General features: G+C 42.8%; 1 protein-coding gene across 6 annotated transcripts; it reads left to right on the top strand.

Annotated features, from left to right (window-relative positions):
- The first annotated feature begins 3,268 nt into the window (after positions 1-3,268).
- On the top strand, positions 3,269-25,317 carry LOC124055538 (serine/threonine kinase 11 interacting protein). Of its 6 annotated transcripts, none has more exons than XM_046382425.1 (27): positions 3,269-3,471; positions 3,691-3,765; positions 3,916-3,933; positions 4,573-4,775; positions 5,177-5,251; positions 5,418-5,513; positions 5,617-5,724; positions 5,815-5,886; positions 6,007-6,136; positions 6,582-6,685; positions 6,807-6,896; positions 7,274-7,315; positions 7,531-7,698; positions 7,952-8,033; positions 8,268-8,774; positions 8,887-9,107; positions 9,288-9,395; positions 9,948-10,185; positions 11,701-11,858; positions 11,955-12,207; positions 13,871-13,980; positions 15,174-15,271; positions 16,462-16,643; positions 20,400-20,484; positions 21,503-21,585; positions 22,896-23,122; positions 24,032-25,317. In XM_046382425.1, the coding sequence occupies exons 2-27, from the start codon at positions 3,699-3,701 to the stop codon at positions 24,191-24,193; spliced, it is 3,687 nt and encodes a 1,228-aa protein (XP_046238381.1). In that variant the 5' UTR covers positions 3,269-3,471; positions 3,691-3,698; the 3' UTR covers positions 24,194-25,317. The 6 variants fall into 6 exon arrangements, with proteins under 6 accessions (XP_046238381.1, XP_046238382.1, XP_046238379.1 ...); XM_046382426.1 differs by having other exon boundaries at positions 9,285-9,395; positions 22,899-23,122; XM_046382423.1 differs by having other exon boundaries at positions 9,285-9,395.
- Positions 25,318-25,723: the final 406 nt, after the last annotated feature.

Here is a 25,723-nt window from a genome sequence, read left to right as displayed (position 1 = left end):
CACATATACGGCAATGTTTCCTATCGATCAGGGAGGCCAAGCCTTGAGGTGTCGTGCTTGCCCACCGAACAAGCTCCTATTAACCCTGTCCAGCGCGGTAGACTAATCGGTGTTTGTCCAAGGGCCCAGAAATAGAAGTGGCATGTGTAACTTTACTCCGCAGATATAAATGCAGATTATTTTGTTTTGTGGGTGCCCTCTGATTTAATAGTATTTGGCCCTATTCACGTCGGGCATCCTAGCTCGCCGTGGGGGCGTGTTGACAGAGAAAGGACACATTTGAAGCTGTCTTGTATCTCAAGGGGTGTGAGTCAGGAGGATGCCCAGAGGGCTGTTTGCACATAGAACCTCATATGTCATTTTATGAAACCGTGGATGGAAAAGCGGAGGGATGGTCACTAGCTAATAGGCCTAACAGGCCGCAGTACCTGCCCATGTGTGCAAAGTGATCCCCACCAAGGTCAGTTACTTAAATTCCTCCCAATGGAACTGCTAAGCAAACACACACTCTGGATAAACTTCAAATTGACAGAGGAAGGTATGTGATCACTGATGGGCTGAGGACACATACAGTACATGTGCCTCAGCAGGGAGACAGAGGGAGGTTTGTGTGCTAGAGGTCATCTTCTTAATTACAGTACAGTAAGCCCACAAACTCTGCCTGGTCTTTTAACCATAACACAATGCTTTATTTCATGCAGCTAATGGGCATTTTTAACAAACTCCTAATTAATGCTTTGTACAACAACACACTTAACTGTGGCTGGAAGCAAAAATAAGTTTTTGTTAAAGTATTCTGCAACAACAATACTTTCTGTTTTAATTTTTTCTGAGTTTTTTAAACTGTTTATGGATGCATTCAAAACTTCAAATATTATTGGGACCAATTTATCAAGTATTCAGTGTTTTATTAGAACCCATATAGTATAAATGTCCATTATAGCCATATGGTGTAATTCACACAGGCTGATGCTGATTAGTCATTTTTGGGCTCGTGTGTCTTGAGTGAGAGCTGAGTGTTTGCCAACACTAAATGACTGACTATGGAATCAATTAACACCCAAAGATCCAAATGGAAACATAAATAAATTCCACTTTACGCCTTGATATTCTGCCTTGGTCCAAAACAAAAAAACCTTTCAGAATGGGCCAAATATTTGGATCCTAATCGATCCAGCAGTGACATTTTATAAACCACTAACTAGGCAATTAATGTTTGTAACGCTGCACTTCATCCAGCCTAATTTTGAGCTGCTAAGCCTCACAGCGGGTCTTCTGGAAGGCAGTGGCAACAATGGCAGCAGCCCGTTTTTAAAGCACGAAAGTTACAAAGAGTGCAGCGCCTTTAAAACTTGCTTTATCTTGTGTTTGAAAAAAACAGCTTCATTGAGTAATTTCACAGCTGCATCTAAATCCAAAATGCATATTCCAAATCAAAACAAATCAAAGTATAGTATTACTGTAGCTCTGGCTCTGAGTTGGGTTCTTATCAAGTGGAACAGGTCCCTGAAGACGTTTTTGTGCTCATTTTTCAGACTTTGATAATGAATGAGTGCACTGTTTAGTGTTTGGTTTTGAGTGTACTTAATTAAGGCTCCCTTTGCTTGGACTACTGATTAGATAAGTAGAGCCAGTGAGTTGGGGGTGGGGGGTTGGTGGGGAGGGTGGAGGGGCATTGGAAAAGTAATTTATCATCTGATTAGTGAGGCTCTATGAGATGAAGTTATACAGGTCACACCAAACAGCTGGATTATGTGCTTATATTCTAAACTTGTTGTGATTTGTGATGTGAAGCATTTTTATTTGACTGCAGTACTGCATGAGAGAGAGAGTTTATATGGGTAAGAAAGCTGTCAAAACCAGCTTTCTTACGTGCCCACTTAACTGGTGCAACGTGCAACATCTCACTGAATGGAAATGTTTACCAAATTACATACATAAATCCTTACATGGAAATGTTCGCATCACAAGTCCCAAATGGAAAAATGCCTACGTGTGTGCGTCTTTTTGGTGCTTGATGTGTGTGTGTGTGCCCAAGTGTGAGTGTGTTTGTTTGCTGCCTAGCAACAAGTGATGCATGTGCAAATTAGGAAAGTTCTTGCTTTATTTGGTCATGAAAATCCTTGTGGAGTATCTGTTATGGAGCCACAGAGTTAAGTATTCCCCAGTGAAGCAAAATAAAGACCTGCTGAAAACCGCTCTCTTAATGTGTTGAGTTAATGTGTGAGTCTACAGTCTGAGAGTCCAGCTGTGGATCTCAACCTGCTTATATGCTGATGTGAGCATTACACTTTACACTGACTTTACTGTTTTTCCTTTAACAAAGTTTATGCTTTCAAAGTAATAGCGTCTATCAGGCGTTTCAGATCCCACAGTTGCCTTTTTATTGTGTGGCTTACGACACATTTTACAAACCGGATTGTTGGCTATTTGGCACAATAGGTGAGTTGTTCTTATTCGCAGCACAATGTGACGTGAGAGACTTTGTTTCATTTGCTTTATTCAAAAATAGGCACACTCTCTGCAGCCATGCAAAGCAAGCATAAATTACACTCACACTTCTTGGACAACCGGCTACCCAGCTTTGTTTTTATTGGTGCCATGACTCGGATATGGTTTGCCCAACATCTGCCAACAGGCAGATGTGGTGTGAGACTCAGGTTGGTAAATTTGACAGCTGGCATTTATTAAAACCTCAGCCACCATGAAGCCTGTGCCTTGCTGCCCGAGTCTCAAAGGGTCCAGTATTGGCCTCCGCTGAGTCCATACATTGGAGATTTGAAATGCTGTTTCCGGCTTGAGGATTGCAGCGCAGACCTAATGCTTGCTTCAGGCTGTAGAAAAGGAATAAAATACTGTCATGTTAACCAACATCCTGCATGATATGAAAGGGTGGGTGGATCCTTGCTACAGTGCGCCACCATGTGGATACCTATAGCAACTAGTCAAGAGCAAGAGCCAACTACTTATAATTACTAACTTCTATTTTTTGTGACGTTGAGACGAAGCTAATATTGAAATTTAAAAACTCGTGTTCTAACTATACATTTTGTAACATGGGAAGCAGTTTTGTTTGTATTTTTATTTTTATTGCTTGTTTGTTTGTTTAGTCAGAAACTTCCTTTATTTACTTTTCGTCGGCTATCTCCTCATCTTTGTATCTTTCAAGCAGAATATAATGCAGTTCTAATTACAGGCGAAAGCAAATAAACATTAAAGATTGTAAATTAAAAGGGAGGGTGGGCATGTTGCGAGTGCGTATCCTTTTTGGTATACCGGGGCCACCATAGAGGCTTCAGTTAGTTCCTCATGTGATGAGAAATGTCAACATAGAGCACTGCACTATGACATCAACAAACTGCCACAGAAACGTCGTATTTTCTTCACGTGAAAAAATTAACACGTTGTAGTACTGCCCTCTCGAAGCACAACTTTATGTTAGCTGCTCGTTTTCTGTGTGTCACCGAGCAGGTATGTCGTTTTCAGCCTAACGACCAGGAAACTGGTTAGCTAGCGTTAGCTGAGTTTGGAATGCTAATGTTAACCAGCGTTGCTGCAAATGTATTGACATTTACACGAATGGACACGTTAAAATGCTATATAGCAGTTGTATGTCAGCTGTTCGAGTTGTATATTTTGCTTTATTTCTGTTGATAAATGGACGTGCTCACATTACGTCTGGTTTGATAGGTTTCAGGATGGCTGTGTCTCACAGTGGCCAGTCCTCCCTTGTACAGAGCTTGGCCACACTCCTCCGCAATGAAGGTATGTTACAGCAGGGGTCCCCCGCAAAAAGGGGAATCATTTATTTTCCCTTTAATTCCCTCATCAGGTAACACAATGACCGAATGTACGACTATTTTGGTTTCTTACTCTTGCTGTCATCATCACGTCTAAAAACAAAATTCTTAACAGGTGGTGCTCAAAATGCGGGTCAGTGCTCTATTTGTCCTTTTAAGGGTCCTTGATATGAAAACGTTTGGGTGTTCAGTGTTGCAGGATGGTTCACAGACACTCACTCGCTAAATAGCAGATCCTCCAGCCTGCACAAGTCAACCAAAACAATAGCAGGGTGCTGTGTGTCAGTGGGTGTATTGACTCAGACAGGCCCTCATTAGGGCAGCGGGAGCTACAGATGATCCAGACTTCCTCTGTGGGAAAAGAGTCTTTATGTATTCTTCTGAAAATCCGATGTTGATCAGATATGGGTCCAAATGAAATGTGAATTACTTGAATTCTGGGTGGGTTTGATGTCCATTACCCCTTTACTCAGTTCAGCACTCAGTGACACCAGCTGTTGAAACAACATTTTGAGCAATTGTGATCTTCTAATTCGTGTGAAAGAAATGGATTGACAGGCTGCACACGGTTTGCACTGAGCTTATTGGGGCCACAATTTTTGACTGCCCTTTTTTGTCTGTCACCTTTTTGATTACATGATCCCATTTTTCTAAGCATCTGTCCTCCATGTGTGACAACACTGAGCTTGAAATGTATGCTGAATTTTCTGTGAACTGAAATTGGCCACTCGATCCCATATAATTTGAGTGAATTGTCTCTCCCTGCCTGCAGGAGACTTGGTGCTGGATGGCAGCAGCACGCTGACTTTGCCAGCAGCCAGCTTACAGCAGCTCACCAGGCTGTTTGAACAGTACTTGCTGTCCAGGAGTCAGCAGCATGGGTTCCTTGCGCTGCCCTCCCACCCTGCTGACACTGCTTCCTTGCTACAGCTCCAGTTCCTGTTTGATGTCCTTCAGAAGACCATCTCCCTCAAGGTGAGTTAGGACCCCTAAACCTGGACCTGTTGACCTGTTTTTACCCTTGAAAAGTCTAAGTTCACTCGGTTAAATGTATTGGGGAAAGCTTGACCAAAGTTTTCCAAGTGGACCTTTTTAAGACTTGCTGAGACTTTTTTCTTTAGAGGCCTGCCAGTATTAATGCACTGGGATCAGTGTTTGCTTTTACTGCTGGCTGTATGGCTGGCAGCATTTGCATCCAAATATGGCATAATTAATAGTGAAAATACTGTAATTTCTTTATTTAATGTTGTCTAATCCTGAGCTTCCTTAATTTCTTACATTTGCAAGGAAGTGTATTTGTTGACAGGTGGGAAAAGTGATGACACTCCTGCAGTTTTTATTTATTACATATTTTGTATCTTAATTGTCAAATGCAGCTCATCAACCCACCAGGTGTGAGACTTCAGTCTGTGGTGAAGATCTTCCCATTCAAGTCTTTAAAGTTTTTGGAGGTAGAGTATGAACCCTGACCCTACATTCATTCCTTCATTTTTTCCTCAGTCTCTTTTCTTCCACCTCTGCTTCTTCATCAGTTTTAAACATTTTAAATCTCCATTCTGTCTTCCCTGAAAACATCAACATTCAGTGTTTCTTATGTATGTCTCCCGTGCTTTCCAGCTGAAGCGAATTCCCCCACACTGTTTAGAGGGACTTAGAGGGGTTTATTCCCAGTTGGAGGTCTTCACATGCTCCAAGAGCCTCAGCTCTCTGGAGGTATTTTTCTTCTGCAGTATATTTGGACAAAGTGTGTGTATGATATGTCTGGCTATAACAAAAGTGTCAAAGCCAAGTGACATTTGTGCGTCTGTTTTTTTAGGAGCTGCTTTCCTTGTGTGGAGGTGATCTGAGCTCTGCACTGCCTTGGCTGGAACTACACACTCTCAACTTTAGCTATAACTCCATTGTCTGCCTTGACCAGTCACTAGTGAGACAAACATACGTACTGTTGCATCATGAGTGTCTCATAAGCTGATGTTACCTTCTCATGACTTCAATCTTCTCTTCTATTTTGTAGAGTTTACTGAACGTCCTGAAGTCTTTAGATTTAAGCCATAACAAGATTCAGGAGTGTGCTGAATTTCTGAAGGTTTCTGTGTGTTTAATTATCATTAAACTTTACTTAAAAACACATTTTTTTCCTTTTCTGTTTGTGACCAGACTTGTTCTGCTTCTCTCTGTGTCTTATGTCCTCCTTGCCGTCTGTCAGCCCTTGAGTGAACTGGAACACTTGAACCTGGGCTACAACTGCCTGCAGAGGGCGCCAACGCTGGGCCTGAGTGCCAGGGCCAAACTCCTCACTCTCAACCTCAGGAATAATGAACTGGAGACTATAAATGGTGAAGTGGACTGACATAAACTGTCACAGAGTTTCCTATTTTGTTCTTTCAAGTACAGAATATCACTTACTGGTCAGACCAGACTGAGTCATAATCAGCCAATGTCTTCTCAGGGCTGAGAGTGAGCCACAAACACAAACTGAAATCTGTTATGAGATAGCAGACTTTGTCTCACAGTGACCCCCACCTGCCACTGTTTTGGAAGTGCTTTTGTTTGTCTTGAATGCTGTTTATCATCACACAGTGAAGCATTAGATAACCTTACACCTGCTTGTTTATTGTGTCTGCTTGGATGGAGAATAGCACAAGAAACGAACACTTTGAGCTGCAGGTTTCTGTTTATCCAATGTCCATGCATTTGTGAGCATATGTTGTTTATACTCTGCATTCTAGATAAAATGTCTGAGAGTCTTTTCCTGCATTGCTGTGCTGTCTGACCACACAGGTGTTGAGCAGTTGTCCTCACTCCAGCACTTAGACCTGGCCTACAACCTGCTGCTGGAGCACTCCCAGCTGGCTCCTCTCTCCCTGCTGCACTGCCTCAGCACTGTAAGGAAACGCTTGCTCACATGAAGAGCCACAAAGACTAATACATCATTTAGTCGACACATGTAATCTCTATATCCATATGTGAGACAGTCGCACTGTAAAATGTAAAATCGTCTTATAGCTGAACCTGGAGGGCAACCCGCTCTGCTTCCAGAAGGCCCATCGCAACTGCACCGTCCGACATCTCTCCCCAAAGGCTGCAAACCTCAGAGTGAGTAATAACTACAGATATACCATACTTATATACCACTTTTCACACTTGCAGAACGCCGAAACATTAAAAACATAACAATTGTAAATGTGTCCTGCTTAAAAATGGAGACAGTAGCACCAGTAGGATATTTATAGCACAGAGCAGGAGCTGAAGAAGAAGTCTTGATTCATCTAAAAGTGCAGCCAATCTACACAAACAGAACAGCTCAAACAGCTTCCTGTCTGCTGTGTGTGAACTCCAAGATGTTTCAACATGTCTGGTCCCCACTGGCTTGTGGTCTTTGGTCACTCTGGACTGAAAATCATCCAGTGGTGACTACAGGAGAAAAATGTGGTGTGTCATAATCAACATTCCCTTTTTTTCTTTCCTTCCAGCTCAAACTTGATGGAACCCCGCTGTCCTCATCTGAGTTATCAGTAAGTTTAAACTCTTTTTTTTGGAGTGTTTGGGGTGTTCATTGACAGTGAAACAGACATGATCAGAGCAGTGATGTTCAGTTTCTTTGCAGTAAACTAAAATATACATGTAAGGTATGTTATAGAGCGATATCACACTACACTGATGCTACATATTTATATTATATTTCTTCCGAGTTAATAAGAGTCTCATATTAGACCACTCTCTTCTGCAGGTTTTGCCAAAACCAGGCCAGCTAATCACCCAGGGACAGACTGCACCTTCAGTTGCCATGCAACCGGAACGGAGTAACCAGGAAGTGTCCAGCGGTGCTGGGGAGCTCAGCGACAGCATGTCAGTTTCAGAAGTGGGAGTATCACACATTCGGAAGAAGAAATCCAGAGTAAGAGAGCCACTGCTGCTAAATGTTTGAAATGGTTGTTTAATCTTATCCATGTCTTATTGTACCTGTTGCTGTAGCACCAGACAGCAAAGCAGCTTCTTTCCTCGGGTCATGATAATCACATTTTAACTGTTGTGTTTTATTATTTATTCATCCAGTTGTATTGCTTTGTTTGATTACTAAATCTTCTTCCTCCGTCATTTAAATTTTAAAAGGATTTGATAGACTAATTTAAAACTAATTTGTGTTTCAGAGTAAGGTGAAAGTACGGAGGGCCAGCATATCCGAGCCCAGCGATACAGATTATGAGCCCAGGCTGCTTTCCTCCACTCAGAGTGGGTATTAAAATCGTGTCTGTCCAGTGTGATTCTGCCAAATATTGAAATTCACTCCATTATCTCCCTGATGCTTATTGTTTTATCCAAGTTTTCCACTTGTGGCATTAACTACTATGAGCTTTTAATGTTGGTGACCAAGTGTAAAGCTTATTCAGCTCGTAAAGTCTTTTCTGATTTCTGATTTCTGAAATATTTAAAACATGAATGTTATTTATGTCGTTTCTCCACTAGGCCTTGTCCTTCCCCACCAACAGGAGATTGAGCGTATGACCAGCTTCAGAGAGCAGCTGGGTGAGGATTGGCTGAGGTACCAACATCATCTAGATGTAGCTTCTCCCTCTACCGTCGCAACCGCTGTCAACACCAGCCAGCCAGCTCCTCACCCTCGCACACTTCCCAATGGCCTCAACACCACCACCAACCCATCTCCCAGCTCTGGGCATCAGCTGTCTCCATCGTCCCTGGAGGTTCCAGAGGTCCTCCCTCCACCGCTGCTCTCATCTGAGCCCAGGCTGGAGACGTCCGATTTGGATGCGGAGCAGGAAACTGAGTGTACCCTGCAATGGCCTGGTCATAGCTCTCAGCACACAGGGTCCACCTTGGAGGACAGCATGGTGGATGTGCCGGAGGTGAGCCAGGCAGTGGTGAGCTCATGTGGGCCGAGTCCAGAGTCCCAGGTGTTGGCTAGAGGAGAGAGTGTAGACACCAAGGAGGAGGAAGAGGGGGAAGATCTCGGAGGTATGGTTGCCAAAAAGTGGAGTCACATTAGTAGCATCAAAATCTGTGTAATGTCAAAATAAGGAGACAAGCATTACTCATACATTTGCTCTCCTTCTCTTCGCTTTGTTAGTGGACCTGTGTCACCCGCTACTTGTGGGCATCCTTTCTGACAAAGAGAAGGAAGACAGCAAGGGGCGGGAGGAGAGGAGGAGCAGGAAGAGGGAGGTGTTCCTGCTCATCAAACAGGGCCTGGTGCTGGAGGTGGACGTGCAGCATGGCCGGGAGAGGTGCCGCCTGGAGCTCGGCAGCCTGGCTCGGGTGGAGAGCACAGAGGCCGTCTGGACCCGAGGGGTGAGAGGAGGAAGGGAGGGATGAAGAAAAAGACAGAAGTTTGGAGTGGGAAATGACTTGTGAGGTTTTTGCATCTCAGTACTGAGAAGAAAGAATGTAAAGCAAGTGATGACTCAAAAGTAAAATTAAAAATATCTCAAGGGCTTTGTCAGTTTGAGTTTTCTGTCTTCCTCTCAGGAGACAGAAGAGGTGCTTCCAGCTGTGGAGCTTCAGTTCGACTACATCAGCCAGGATAAAAGGAGGAGATGCTACGTCCTGCTTGACGATGATCCACAGCAGGCACTGCAGGTTTATGACGTTAAATTTATACAACACACACACACGGGGAACTTTTTGATCCCTTTTGTAGGGAAATATTGGAAAACCTGTATCTTGTCAGATGACACACATGTCTCAAGAGATTTCCATCGACACATACATATAAATGAGAACAGCATCGACTCCCTGACTTCAGTGGCATCCCGTACGAGTCTGGTCATGCTCACAGGCCTCCCCCTGCTGTTACCTTTGTTTTTTAGATGCATTCTGCAGCACACTCCGTACCCTGTTTCTGCCCTGTTAATGACTTCAGTCACATTGTGCAACTTCGATTCTGTGCCAGATACAATTTTAACACAGCAATCCAATACCCATTCCAAGATGTGATTATTTTTTTCATATTTGTGGTGAGCAGTCAGGAACTTGCCAATTATATGTTAAAAACAGACACATAGCTGAAGTACTAAACCTCAACAAACACCTTGATTGTCCTGCTGTTGACAGAAACACTCACGCAAAAGCTCATACGCTGCCAGCTATATGACTACTGCAGTGTAAAAACATGACCTTCTGCTGTCCTAGGCTCTGACTGACGTGCTGTCACATGTGGCTGAGGAAAACCAGCGACGCGACTCTGAGCTCCGCCCCAGCTGCGTTCGCCTGCAGTGCCTTCGCTGCAGGTCAGAGTTCACACGTGAGGGAGAGGGCAGCGAGGGGGAGTTGGGAGGCAGGGCAAGGAGGAGAAAGGCTGCGATGCTGCCAGGAGGAGAGGAAGAGCAGACTGAAGTGGAGCTGACAGAGTGGGATGATAACAGCAAAGGTGAGAGGGACGGAGGAGAAATTTACTGTGGCCTTAGATACAAATTTGTATGTTTATTTGGCCGGGGGCAACGCTTATTGATCAGCTCTCTAAAACTCTACATTTTCTACAACTTTTCATCTGTAGTCCTTGGTCAAAATGTTTTAAACACCCAGAAATTAAAATAATATGAACAAAGTTACCATGCAAAGATGTACGGAGTAACAAACAGAAATGGGCAAAATTAGACTTGTTGTTGAGAGTTGAGGGTGAAACATTGTCAAAAACAATATCACTGACCAGATGTTTAATTGAAATAAATTAAAATCCCTTTTTGATCAAAAAAACAAAAATAAAATCACCAAATCACACGGGAAAATGTTGCTCGAGTAACGTGTTTGTTTGTTTGACTTTAGTTTATATCTGAATCTGTCAACCTTAGATGTTAAAGTATCACACACGCACACACCACAGCCTGAACTTGGATTCGGGCCTTCAAATTGAGTCACGCACAGCCTCACATGAGTCATGCTCAGCCTCACTTACTCAATAATGAAACTTCTACATGCATTTTAATTTTTTCCACTAAAAAAGAAATACTTTCACGTGCCAGCTTGGTCTGCAGAGGAAAAAAAAGATGAGACAGAAAAGACGAAGAAGGTCACACACACGCGCACATTTCACCTGCCACGTTGTCACATTCATGCAGAAACAAAAAAGAGCAAGAAGAATGTTTATCATTTGACGTCAGAGCACTTCTCGACTCCTCCTCAGCTATCAGACTCTGTTTGGTAGTTTGCACAAGGCTGCGTGTTTTCCCAAAACAAAATTTTGGTTTCAGATGGGCTTGAGTGAAGAATCCCAGTGGGGGGTATCGCTTGCCTTTTCTTGCCAAGTGGCTCACTCAGCTGAGTTCCCACCTCTGTAATCAGCAGCAGACAGATAGTACCCTTTCGCTCCAGCTGCCTCCTCCCAGCGTTTTGACCAAACCTGACATTAAGACCTGCTTTGGCATGCACAGACTGCACTCAGCCTTTGTTCGACAGATGTTTGAGGGATTTTCTGGAACCATGCTCCTTTGTTAATGTGCTTAGTTTGCTGTTCTGACAAAATTTCATGCAATAAATACCTTATTCATTCGCACGTGTCTGAACTTAGATGTCTGCTTGCCTGCAGTTTGCTGAAATACATTCCCTGCAGATACAAATAAGTTTGCTCCTTATATGAAGACTTGTTTAGTTTAAAGGCATGAATGGGTTCGGTCCATTTTCTTGCATTACAGGTCATTTGGTTGTCAGACTCCTTAAATTGTCCTGTCATGCTCTTGAGTAGGCAGTTTTAAACTGAAGGACTGGCAGTGAAAATGAACATTTAGCTAATTTTTAAAGGTTTGTTAATTATTGTAAGAACTGATGAAGGCCACAAGGGGGAGCACATACTATTTATTTGTCAGTGATTGAGATCTTTTCATCATCACCAATAGGTATCTTTTTGGAAATAACTTCCTGTGTATATGTATATACTTTTGTTTTTCAGGAAATGGTCATTTTTGCCCAGAGTGTGGTAGCGATCATGTAGTGGAGCTTGGCGGCCAATCAGCTCCCTACAGCAGTACGCCCATCCGTTGCTCATCAAGGCAGGACAGTGAAGACGATCATCTCGATATAACCCAGAGCACTCAGAGTGTCACTAAGGTCTTTTTTGTGTTTTCCCTCTTTCCTGTAACTTATTTCCAAAGTTATTCAACCAGGATCTCATCTCATTTTCATGTTCCATCACTGTCACAACAGGATGATTACACAGATGCTAGTATTAGCAGTAGTCCTGTCCTTGAAGCTGCCACCACTACACAAGATCCCACCTTCATCACTGCCCAGGGAAGTTCCTTCTTCATCGGGGATGGTCAGGGTGACACTTCCAGCCTCTCCTACAACACAGACTGCTATAGTAAAGAGGATTTGGCTGGGAGCTACCGCTACACCGCTGTGGGGGCCACACCACCTGAAGTCCAAGCCCAGCCTGCAGGAGGATCCACCTCGAATGGTGGGTTTGAACTTTGTCAGCTCTTTTTCCTCATACTTTTGGTTAATCCATCCATCTATTTCCAACTCCTTATCTGGGTTCAGTCATTTAATTCATTGTATCATGCTAATAATAATTATTCATTTATCATTTTCATCTGGCTTCAGTTGTTGAAAAAAACATAGTTTTTAATGATTTTAGGCCATATCGTCCCACCTGGTTTTCCATCTGTCCGTTCTGCCTGTTAGTGGATTTAAACTCAGGGCCTTCTTGAAAGGAGGAATCAGAGGTAACTGCTGTGCTTTAATTCACAAAGAGAAAACTAAAATAACTTCAAGTATTGCAGCAAGAGAGTGTAATTAGGGCTTAAAACCAGCATTTTAAAGATAACATTAAAAGCAGTAGAAATTACAACCAATTCAGGCTACTTAAACTGTTTTTTCAGCATAACACGCCAATAGGTCTGCTGAAAAAGATAAGAAAAGAAAGAGAAGAAAAGCGATAAATGCTATCAGTGGTATCTTTTACAGCAAATTCTCACGTACCAAAAAAACCGACAACTGACGCTGGTTAATGGATCCAATCAGGAAACACATCTTGTCAGCTGTGCTTCTACATCCACAATAACATTGTGGTGTTGGCAGAACAGCTCATTGGAGGGAAGGCCAAGCAGCAGTAAAATATAAGTGATATCTTGTTACTTGACGTGAATTCTGCACTTCGCGTGGTCATCATAAAAGACATCAGCTGTGGCATGTGGTGTAAACTGTTTACGTCGGCTTCGTTGCCTCTCCTCATGTCTCAGTTGAAAGTGAGCAGAGATGTGGAGCAGTGTTGTGGATGCCGTGTGGCACAGAAATCCTTCGCCCGGTATCTCTGTGACAGCATCCGATTTCTCCCACATGTGTCTGCCATTTATAGATGAACCACATGTGCAACAAGACAGATTGGAATCATTACTGGAAGTGATGGGAGAGGAATGAAAGCCTAAGAGAGGGAGGGCTGAGTCGTAATAACAGCTTTCTGTATCTTTTTTTTTTTCCCCCAATGCTGTAGTTGCAGTGCCAATACCATGTAATCTGTCCTTCTGAAACCACAGTCTCACACTGGAGACAGCTCATCCTAAAAACACTGACACTGAATATAGTGGTTTTCCTCGTGACACAGTGCACCCATTGTTGTGGAGCAGAGGCCTTATTTTTCCCCCTCCTGAAGAAGTTCTTTGTCTCAAAGGACAAGTCAACCTGTGTGTGTGTGTGTGTGTGTGCCTATGCAAAGAACATTGTCTGAAGGTTCAAAGGCTTTTTCAATCTGATCTCTGTTTGCTCTCTCTTCAAATGAGAGATGCTGAGTTTGTTTTGGCCTCTGCAGGTCCGAGGCCTGTCATTTTTGAGTAGCTGTAACCATTCATCAGCTTTCAAATAACCTCCATTGCTGCCCTTCTGTGGATTTCTTGCTCTTAAGTGTGCGAGGGCTGTTGGCTAATGCTACAGTCTGCTGCAATAAGATCTGGCTAAGGTTTCATGAAAACCAAGAAGTATGTCAGTCTTCATGTTGCTGCCAGGAAACTCTGCCCTAACTGTTTATGCAAGATATCATTTGAGTGATTAAATAAGGTAGACAAGAAAAGATTTATTCATTTTCAGTCATTTTTAAGGTTGTCCAACTGTGGATGTGTCTGTAGATGATTTGGACCTGCTGTCCGAGGACTTCAAGGCGGTGGACCATCGCCTGCAGCTTTTCCTGGATGTGGAGGTCTTCGAGGAAGAAGAGGAGCTTCATTCTTTTCTCAAGGTATGTGAAAGTGAGATGCGCATGCAGTGGTTTCAGTTGCTTGTCAGTTGCTTTATTTCAGATGGCCGTGTCATTGTGGAAATAAAATGAGAAGCGCCTCCTGTGTGTGCCCCCCTGACTCCAGTAGTTTGCTTCCTTTCTTCTCTTGCGTTTCTCGTCTCGCGTACTAATTCGCTTAGCTGAGCAGCCCATCAGAACGATGGGTCTGATATACAGTTCTGGCAACGTGAGAAGAAAATTCCCATAACTGTGATCATATATTGTTCTAAATGTTGCTAAACTGATTGGTGCGTGGAAATATGTGACCCTTTTCCAACCCCACCTCATTAAACCAGCCAGACCAAAACAAATATGAAGGAATCTTATAATTTTGGCAGTTCTTTTGCTCACAGTTAGAAGCAGACTGAGAGAATATGTTTTCTGGGCCTTTAAATCTTAACTGGAGCTAATATTAAGGCAGGAAACAGCATTATTTCCAGACTGTGCTGTTTAAGCACAATTTTTCTGGTGACTGCGGGCTGTGACTGATTGCACAAATTTAACAGTGCAGTGTTTTTATGTTGCTGTTATTGTTTTACAGAAGTCCTCTCACATATCTCCTTGATAGCCAAAAGATTCCAGCTTAATGGGTGGTGACATCTTTAAGACCTACAACACTTGAGCTGCGGTTTCATCTCAGTCAGCCAAAATGAACGCAGTCAGTAAATCTCCCAGGAGCCCATTCAGGCGCCGATCTTCTTCTTCTTTTGAGCTTCTTTGACTAGCACCGTTGTCACTCAGCCGTCTCTCAGACCGTTCTTTAATATGCCGCGCATCCGGGGAGCTCTTCAAATCAGCAGGCTGTTTGCTTTTCTCCATCAGACACCTGGACGAGGAGCAAAGAGCAGAACAGGGCTGAGCCCACCACAGCTGGAAACAGGAGGTCTCGCTCCATTCATCTTAGTTATGTTTGTTTATCCAGTCACACGGGCTGCTCGCTGTTTCCCTTATGCTTTTACTTCTTGTGTTGTTCTAGAGGAAATTAAATGAGACATTGGTCTGGAGGTCAGACTTTAAACCCCTATAGAGACTGAGAGATTGTGTCAGCTGAGAACACAGTTCTTAATAGTCTATTATTGAATTTATTGCCCTGTGATGCTCATTATTGTGCTGTGTGCTTTGTGTTGTGTATCCCTTTTTCTGTGTACCTTCAGATGTCAGCTGTCAAATTCGGGGAGCCAGGCGAGGTTCCCTCCCTGTTGGTGGTGTCGGAGCAGAGGATGTATTTCTTGGAAATGGCATCAGAAACTCAGTGAGTGGAGCAGCTTTACAGGACTTATAAAGTAACTGCTCAGTAGGATATTAAAAAATGCAAACTTCAAATTGCTTGAAGTTGAATTCTTGCAGTGTTACATATTTTTGCAATAATTATTGATGTATGTATTAAGAATATATATGTGTTTTCTTGCTTTAGAGGAATGGGAAAAGGAAATATTCAGTTTTTATTTAATGTTGTCATTTCTGTAGGCCAGATCACAAAATTGTGATCACAAAAAGTGGCATTTGTTATTCATACAAAATACAGCTTCTTCTACCCTTAAACCCGCAGTTTGTACATGGAAATTTCCACAAATAACCCCACTGGCTAAAAGAGAAGAAACTCAGTATGATCACACATGCAATGAAGTAGATGCCACATATACACAGTAAACAGAAATGAAAAACCAAGAGCAGATGGACCTCGACTACGAAACGTTTCACATATGACTAAAGAGGAAATTCAAAGAAAGATGTAATAGAAAGTAAATCAGTACTGAAGTTAAAGTACGAGTCTTATGAGAGCATGAAGCCAAATCAGTGAGACGTTGGTGCAGCACATTCCGGTCTATCAAAAGACTAATCAAATCCTGCTGGTGTGGACAGCAATACAAAAGAGGGCGCCACTCCGCAGTTAAAAATTATGACTTTTAATGCTGGCCTGCAGTTCCACACCCTCTGTTTAGGATGTGGATTATATTGCACAACCTGCACAGGTTTCTGGGTCACATCTTGAGAACACATTGACCTCACAGTGTCTGTGGACTGCAGAGTCATTTCTCCTTCTTCTAGTTTTTGCCCCTTTGTTATTTTTCCTCTCCTCTGTCACATAGATGAAAAGCTTTTCTTCTCTCATCCAAACAAGACAGATTGCCCTCAGACATGAGCCCACGCTGTGACGGCTCGTGCAAATTTACTTTGATTTAGACCACAGGAGCTGACTTCTCTTGTTCTAGGCACATTGTTTTGGCCTTATGTCTTCAGCCTTGAAAAATGAGGTATTACGTGACTTATCACCATAATTGCACTGAGTAAACTCTACTCTGGCTTTAACTAACACATTTTAAAGTGTTGTTCTGGTAGTCACACCTCAGAGTGTCAGGGGTTCAAGTAAACCATTTAATCCACCTTACGGTGACAGCTCGTTTTCTGCTCTTTCTGATGCCTGACGCCTTTTCCTCCCAGCAGAGGCCAGCTGTCCAATTGGCTGCAAAAGAGAGACAGCCACCCAATCATTGAGCTCAGCTACCTGGAGGTGGGGCTGGGTTCTCAGAGCATCCACATGGAGTTTGGAGATGGCGGCGCGGCCTACACCCTCCTCGTGAGGGACAGTTTACGTTGCAAACGCTTCTTTGGCGTCCTGACAGGTAAACTCTGCCAAATACCAGCAAAGTGGAAAATATTTTCTGTTTTAACATATGGAAAAACACATAAAAGCGAGCTTTTTTTATTTTGTGAGAGAGAAAAACCCACTCACCCCACTTTCTCTGTACTTACTGGTTACACTGGTTTCAGCACTTTCCTCAGGGCGCTTTGAGGGAAGATGTCGCTTGATAAACCACAGACTCATGTAGATTAAATGAAGTTGTACTGTTGAATCCCTGAGGCAGGTATTGGAACAGCATGTTCCTCTCACAGGCGTTGCACCACAAAAACCCAACCTACTCCCCTCACAAACTAATTCTATACCGTATGTGTGCTATGTGACGCAAATTTCTTCCACCGTCCCCCTCAGTGTTGGGTTCACACAGGCTGAGCACATCCTGCCCAGACCAACTTGTCTGCGAGGGAGGACCAGCGGCTGAGAGGAAAAGCTTTTATTAGACGGGGGCTCCTGCACGGGTCTGGAATGTCTGGAAAAATATGGAAAATGAATCTGACAATAGCCAGCCTCTTGAACGTGTGGAGAAAACAGGAAAACATCTTGGCACGCATGGAAAAGTTTTGCTGCTCTATTCTAGTACCCATAATTCCACATGTTAAGTAAATCTGTACTGAAGGGATTTATTCATAATTACTGTTTCATATTAACAACTGGAGGGTGCGAGATACTAAACACAGATAAAAACAAAAGAGTGGAAATACAAAAATTAACATTAATCACAAATAATCACAACAAGGTTCTGTTTCCTAGAATCAGTGAATAAACTGATACGAGTTTTCTACCAGTTTAAGATAATTATCGGAATATTTTTCAATAAAATAAGATCGACTTCACTGACAGAAACCAGCTATTTCAAGTGCTTCTGTACATCCGACAGTAAGGAGCAGCTGATTTAAAATCTTTTTAGGATTTTAGTTCCATTTTCCTTTCTTTTCTTATCCCTCTGCCTTATTTCTCTCGCTTCAACTTTGTCCTCTGAGAGCTTTTTCTTCCTGTCTAATTTCATAAACAGCTCATTTAGTCTGTTTTATTCTTTGTGCCTGAAAATGATTCCAGATTGCTTTCAGGAAGACCACGGAGATCGTCCAAGACAGAGCAGACAAGTTAATAACATGACTAATGGTTTGTTGTTCTAGGTGCATCCTAAAAAAATGCATGAAAATGTGATGTTTCTCCTGTAGAAATCAGGGTTCAGGTGCCAAATACCTGCATGTGAGATATATGATGTTTATATTTTCTTCGTCAAAAACAAAAATAGCAAAGTTGCTATGATGGCAACCTCTCTTTTCCTAATGCCAAATTAACCCCAAAACAGCTGTTGTAATATTCCACCCGAAAGAAGTACGGAAAAGCTTAACCATAACAAACCCCGTCTATCGTCCAAGCTGGCTCCCATCATGTGGACAAAGTTGAAAACCACAACTGGAATGACGAAGGACTCGCTGGCTGGAAGAGAGTGAGAGAGTAAGGATGTGGTTATAACCGGGACTGTTTTCTGGAGCTGAGAAACTAACCGAGTCTGATAGAACTTTATTGAAACAAGAGAGATAACATGAGGCCTCTGGAATCTGCCCCCAGAAGAGACACAAGAAAGGAGTCTGGTACTGATCTGAAGTTGTTCTCTCTCACACAGAGGAATTTGTCAGTTTTTGTTGTTGCACTCAGACTGTGTTAAAGGAGATTTGAGTGATGAATGCGATACCCCGATGTGCTGTAGTTTTCACTCTTTAGGTGAAATGCACCTTTAGCTGTTGAAATCTTTAATCTTTGGCCATTTCGCGTCTCAGCTGTCCAACATACCAAACAGCCGTGCTGTATTCGATCTCGTGTGAAAATCACCAGGGGCGTTGATGTTGGTGGCGCAGGCAGCCAAAGAGTCTGGGACTGAAACAAGAGGAAGCATGAATGCTGACAAAGACCAGAGCACCAACCGAAGCCCGTCCGCTGCAAACTCGGCTCCTGGCACGTTTGGCCCATCACCTTTGCTTTCTTGCGATTGCACTCTTGGATGTCGCTTTGCTGAAAGTGTCCACACCAACGCGTTATTTGATCTTTTGGTTGGTCTGACGCTCGCTGTTTCTCCTCAGTGCGTGAAAACGTTCAGCCAGCAACATGAGAGACTGCAAATTTTCGTGAGGGCGGTCGAGCCATCTGTCATTTTTGTCTAAAATATTTTGAGTCTTTTTATTGGACATTTTACTCAAAAAGAAAAGATTACAAGACTGAAAACACAAATGAATCTGATTAAAGCAGACATTTTTTTGTGTTTGGCAGAGAAATGATAGAGAACAGGACAAGAATGTTCCCTTCCAACAGCAACACTGTTTGATGAAACATTTCTAACTCAGCAGTTAAACATTCAACAACCAAATATGAGTTTTAGAAAAGCAAACGTGCTATACGTTGTTTTTGTCTTCTGGCAGGTGTCAATTTCTTCCTCTACGTTCAGTACCTGTGGGCACCCTGAAAATACTAACGATCAAAATGTGTATGTGGGCCTGAGTTTTGCAAACTGTCAAGTGCTGAAAGCTGGCATCGAATGCTTGGTCAGACTCCAAGTCTTGCTGAGTTTTTCAGATTAGTTCCCGTTCAAACCAGCAGTTTTCCAAAGCAGTGGATCAGGTAAGTGATGTGTGTTTCACGTCTGTCTGTTGAGTCATAAAACCAGTCAGATTAGTTTAATTCAGTCTCTTGCACAGCAAATGTAAATGTAACACAGCAAAGAAGCGTACTTGGACTTCTTACCACACATTGAAGGAATCCATGGCAGCTGTACAAACTTGTCTGTTGCCCCTTTGCACACCTACAAACACACCTCTGATAATAAAGGAGTGTGATTTTTTGTAAAAAGTGATCCATGTGGAAAAATGATATTGATGAGACTTTCTGGTCTTTTGCACCCTCTTTGGAACAAATGTATTGATAAGGCAGGGTCTGCTTGGTCATCATGGTATCCTCCTCCACCCTTAACCCATTATTGTCCTCTTTTCTTCCGTGCTTCTCTTCAGTGTCTTTTTTTAAACCCTTTTGAAGTCCGTCTATTCAGGCTTGACTGTGAGGCCGCACTGCACATATCCCCTCTTCCCTGCATTGTTGTCACACTCAATGACACGCTCAAGTTCGTGGATGTGAGCGTGACCCAGCGCTTTGTGTCCTCAGCGTTTTCTCACCGGCCGCCTCTATGGAGCTGAAATCTTACACCTGCAACTGGAGCAGTTTTGGCTTTCTTATCAGAGTTACAATAGCAAAAGAAAAAGTCTCAGGTCGAGCTTGGCTTTTGTGTGTGGACCTCTTTTCCATGAGTATTTGGGTGTGACATTTTTAGGCTACTGTATCTTTTCTGTGTAAGAGGAAACGAGTTGTTTTCTCTGACTTCATGACCTGCTTGATTTTCAGAGTGAATCTTGGAAATTTGCATTGATTCCTGGTGGCAGTCATCATCTTATGCTTCTTTGGTTGACAGATGAGATTTCACTGTCTTAACTCTTATGTTATAAGGTGACACGTAATTTTATTAGCAGTTAATCTCTTGATTATTTTCACAATTAGTTGTTTGTATGTGTCAAAAATGGTTAGAAAAATAACAACCGCTGTGAAAATCCCTCATATCTAAGGAACTGAGGGAGCCTTTTGAGCAGGACAAAACATCTTCAAGACTCTAAAGCAAGTCCAGCTGTCTTTGACTTGTGCATGCAGCAGTGACCTGGCTGACTTTTCCCTTTATTGTTCTCTTCTTCAGAAATTGTGCGCAAGATGGCCCACAAAGCAGACAGCAAGCTGAAGTCCATCTCTACCTCGAGACTCAACCCTCAGCATCACCTCTGGTACGCACCCACACAGCCTCCTCACACCTCCTTCCTCGAGGGAGACAACCATTGGAACTAGTCAGAAAATGGCAGACATCTTTGATTTTATTTGTTTCTGTGCTGACAGATGTGGTCTAAACAGTGTTGTGCACATTCGTATGTGGTTGGGAGGTGTAAGTTCAAGGGAGTTGCACATTTCTGACACATCTTTAGCTGATTACAATCAGCTTTTTTCGACTTCATTTTGTGAAACTGCACCACAAAATTAGCTGGTAAACCACATCTTAATTTGTAACATATGCTATGCTACAAATCCCGAAGCACGCGTGTCATGTTGTGTCACCTCCAGTAGCTTTCCGACTTTTTTTTTTTTTTTTTTAATGTGTTTTTCTCCCCAGAACAGAAGGTAGTAGCCATCTCTATGTTCTCACTGAAAAGGAATTTGGTTATCTCAACAGAAGTATTATTTCAGAGGAGGAAGTGTGTAACTTTTCTCACAAACAAGCGCAAAATGGGCAAAAAGCATGCTGTGAGTAATTACACATCTCAGTTATACAGACATGCTGTATGTGCCTTTGTATCAGTTTGGACAACCTGCAAACATGACTTCATCCAGCCAGCAGAAGTCAAATAAATAGCAGCTTTCCTTTATCTTGGACTCGGAAATGAAAAATGATCCATTGTGCTGAAGAGTTAGTTAGCATATCCTAATACCTCCAATCTCAGAGTGTCTCAGGCAACAGACTCCGCAGCAATCAAAACTAAAAACAAATCCAAGCCGCCCCTTCGTGTGCTGCTAACCACAGACTCAAACACACAGTCCAAGCCCTGTCAGCTGTTATTACGTCTGTTATCCCCCTTTTGCTGCGAAACTCACCCCACGATGTTGAAGGTAGCACCTGCCAGCCGCAAGCCACCACAACACTGATTTGTCTTCATGAGAACAGCATCTGTGCTACACGGCAGCCAGTTTACATGTGCAGGGAGATTTCTGTGCTAATGTGTGTAATATCTGTCCTTTCTTTTGATCCGTCAGGCCTCTAGTGTGTGAAGACATCCAGGCAGATGTGGAGGATGGCCAGCTGCAGTTCTTCTACATTCTGGCTTTTGTTCTGCAAGGTGACATATCCAGACGTCTGATTTTAGCTTTTAGGATCTCTGTATTTCAAATACCTCTCTGATGTCAGTCGAGTGATCAGCTTTCTCCCGCGTTCTTCCACCTGATCGAGTCTTGTTTTCATTTGTTAATGGAAAGATAAGATTTCGTGACTCAATCTGTCATGTGTAATGACTTCTGAAGATGCGCAGTAGTGCCGTTTATGCTAATTACTCGATATGCTTACTCTCCCGCCTTCCAGTCTGGATTAACACTGATGCTGCTCATGTATCAGTGTATTTCATTTAGCTTACGGTGAAAGAAAGAATAAAAGTGGGGAAAAAAACAAGTCATAAAGATTTATTTAAACCAGCAGCAACCAGTTTTAGGACCCTGAATTTTTTTTTCATGTTACCAACTAATGGGTCTTTGTTGTGTCTTGTTCGTACATCCCCAACATTGCCAAAAATGCTGATTTTCAAGACTCCTTAACCAGACAACACACAAAGACCAACAAATACACCTTTTTTGAGTACAGGAATCAAACATGAAATGAAAAACTCATAACGAGACACCATTAGGATCCTAAAACAAAACAAAACAATAAAAGCCGTGCGGGTGCATGGACACCCACTTCTGCTGCTATACTAAAGAGTTAATAAAAGCCCTCATAATATTCCTGCAACCCTTGAAATAAAAAGTACTAGGAAAATTAGCTAAACAGGGGAAATAATAAGAAAATGGATGCAAGATGTTATTTCCTTTTAAGATAAAACCAAGTAATGGCAGGAAGAGAAAGACGTGGAAGAGTCGATGTGATTTGTGTGGAGCAGCTGACACGAGGCCCCTGTCAGAGACCCTTGTTAACAACGTTCCCATAAAATGAGGCGGAGATCTGCGGTTAGAAGTTGACTGAGTGACAGGCGACTGTTTTGGTATGCATGTGGTCCATTACGTGTACCGGTGCTACAACATGGCACCCTGTCTGCGCTTCAGCACAGTTAAAGTCAACGTAGCTGCAGGCAACACGCAGCTGTGCACATCCCTGGAATTTCAAGTGCAATAATTTGAGCATGCCCAGATCTGCCTTTTCTCTCCGCTTGCTCCTCTGAAGATGCTTTGTGACATGTAATATAATACCAAAACAGATCTTTGTAGCAGAAGAGTACTTTGTAAAGTCTGTGACCTGTGAATGTGAATGTTTGTTATAGTCCCAAATTACAGGCTTAGATCAACACTTGACAACTTCTTTATTCTTATCAGAACTATACAGTCCAAGAAAGTTTTTGTTCATAAAGTTGTAAACATCAGGTGAAACTGCTCATATTTTCAGAAGACATTTGGACGCCCCTGACAGTCCTGGCAACCCGGGAAACCCTGTACCTGCTCAGAGAGGATCACCAATGGAGGAAAAGCTCCGACGGCCTGACAGTGACTGAAAACAAACAGTCAAGCAGCGGGAGCGTCACCGTTTTAGAGTCGCTGCCAATCAGCTGCGTGAGCTCAGTCCTCCTGTGGCCTTCAGATCAGTGCAGGATGGACTTTAAGCTTTACGATGAGGTGAGCGTGCAGCCTTCTTTTCAAATTCACCTCGATGTCTTGGTACTTGTTTCTGCTTCCTCTACTGTACTAAAGAAACATCCATGAGTGGGTAACTGCGTCGTCATTACTGTGGCACCAGACGGAAGCCATTTTAGCATGCGAGCCTTGTTTCTGTCAGCAAGTGATCCATTCACTCACAAAACAAGAGAAATCACAAATGCCATCTTAAGTGAGAGTCGGAAGATGAAGACACACCATGATTCCTGATTATTGGGCTGAAATTTACAATGCAATTCTCAGATCTTAATGGAAACAGCTCAGTCCTGTGGATAATTCCATGACAGGACTGTATTATTTAGAAAGAGGGAGAAAGAGAGAAAAAAAAGACCCACAAACTGAATGCATAATTTAGCCTCCTAGATAAATAAAGTCAGCAGAAATGAGCATTTGCATGTGAAGTCTGGTATTTGGGCGAGCTGTAAGCTCCTGAATAAAACTGTAAAAGCAGGTATTTATGGAGCCGTGTGTGGTGTTGATTTGTCCCACATGTGCATACAGTCATTACAGTAGAACACTAAGCTGACTGATTCCTCTAATCGGTCCTGTTTTCTCTGTGATGTGCAGACACAACCACACAATTTGTTTACTTGTCGCTGCGACGAAGAATTTCACTGAAGTCCAACACAATCAAGAAAATAATCCAGGGAGAAATCAGCTTACTGTAAACTGCAGCATGAGCATGGAGAACTTGAGGTTGTGGATGTAAATGCCCGTTATTAGTGATATGATATCAGTTTTGATACATGCGAACACTCATGAAGCGGCAGCCCGTTGCAGTTTGTAGCTATAGCTGTCGAGTTGAATTTTCTGTGTGATTAACTGCTTTGATTTTCATAGTTTCTTCATGTTGTGTTTTCTCCCTCGCAGACTGTGAAACTGGAGAAGACGTGGTGTGTGCGCTCCGAGAGCACTGAGCTCCTCCAGGGTCTGCTGGCCTGGGTCAGAGCTCAGTGGGAGGCCATGTTCGGAGTAAAACTGCACACAAGCCTGCAAGACAAAGCAACAGGAGGGGGGAGTGAGTGGGCATGAAAACAGAAAAAAGTTCGACTCTGTGTGTGTGTGTGTTTTTGTTTTGTGAGCCTGAATCTGCGTGTTGGTACCGGGAAATGTTTTAGCGAGCGTGAGCGAGTTTGTCTTTATTTTCTCCCCACACAGTCTGCTCTCAGTCTGCTCCCATTATGCTTGTTGCTTTTGTCGTCTTTTGAGCCAAGAACCTTGGAAGTGATTGCGCTCATTCATGTGGCACACAAGCCTGTAAAAGCACTGGTTGCATAATTTTTCCCTCCAGATACCAACTTTTCTGCAGCTGAAATGGAGTGTGCCTTGTTTGTTTTTGAGCGGCCATGTTTTCCTGTTGACACGCACGTCAATGCATCTCGTGGTGCTCGTCAGTCACTGTAGCACTGAGCTGATGCGGAGCAGATTTGGGTGTTGGGAGCTCAGAGAGTATTAAGCTGAGGACAGGGCATAATGCATAATAATCATAATGCAAGGAGCTGAAATATGTTGACCCCCACCTCCCCCCTTGTTAAGCTAGGCCTGAGTCCATCCTCGCCGTCTTGGGGTGCAGTGAGTCGTGACATCACGCGCTCAACACGAGGCTGGAAGTGCTTCTCAAAGGGCAAGCGCTCAACACTGTCATCAAGAGTCGCCTCACACCTTACCTACCCCCCCACCCCCAATTAAGGCCTTGTGATGTCTCTGCTTAGCATCATGTGAACGTGAAAGGATACCACGAGTGCAAAGCTGCAGAAATTCTGTGAAGATGAACAACACCAGTTTGTTTCTTTAAAACTTGGGCTTTTCATTTGTCACCTGGAGTGCATCATCGTGCAACAAGGGCAGTGGATTTACATTCCTGAGTAGCTCGTCCAAATCTTTCTATTTAGTTTGAGTGTGGGTCTAAAAACTAATCCAGAATTTCTGCGGCTGTGCATCGTCTTTGTAGCCATCAGCACATGTTGTCGTCAGGCACAAATGCAGTAAAGATCAGAATGAGCTCCGTAAATAATTGATCAGCATAACTTATTTCTTTGATAGCATTTTTCATTCTGGGTTGATGCAAAAAAAAAAGTTATTTATTTTTATATCAATATAAAAAAAATCTGATGTATGATGTGTGTAATTGAATATAAAAGTAATGTGTTCATTTGTGTTTTAGCGTGGATTCTTTTTCAGAGAAAACACTTAAAGAGATTCCTCCCTTCTGTCTAAACTGCAGAAAATACTTCAATGAGCGAGTTTTTAACGTGTTTTTAACACTGATTCCAGCTCTATTTATGAGAATGGGTTTTTGACAAAATGGGACTTTGTTTCCTCCCTAAATACCAATTTGACACCATTTTTGTCATCATGACCTCTTAGACAGCTGAACATTTTACTTTCTTTCTCATCTGATTTATGTTGAGATTTTACCCCAAATATTTCACCTCAGGACAGCGTCAGCTATTTGTCAGCACTGTAAAAAAAAAAAGAAGACTCCTGTCTGTGAGTCAGGTGATTGATGAGCTTCTTTTCTGGTAAGCGCGAGTCAAAGCCCTGGTTTGTAAGACTGCATGG

The sequence above is a fragment of the Scatophagus argus genome, chromosome 24, assembly GCF_020382885.2.
Source record: "Scatophagus argus isolate fScaArg1 chromosome 24, fScaArg1.pri, whole genome shotgun sequence".
Classification (NCBI taxonomy): Eukaryota; Metazoa; Chordata; class Actinopteri; family Scatophagidae; genus Scatophagus; species Scatophagus argus.
Note: the sequence above shows the minus strand (reverse complement) of the source record. Positions and strands in the feature narration are given on the sequence as shown.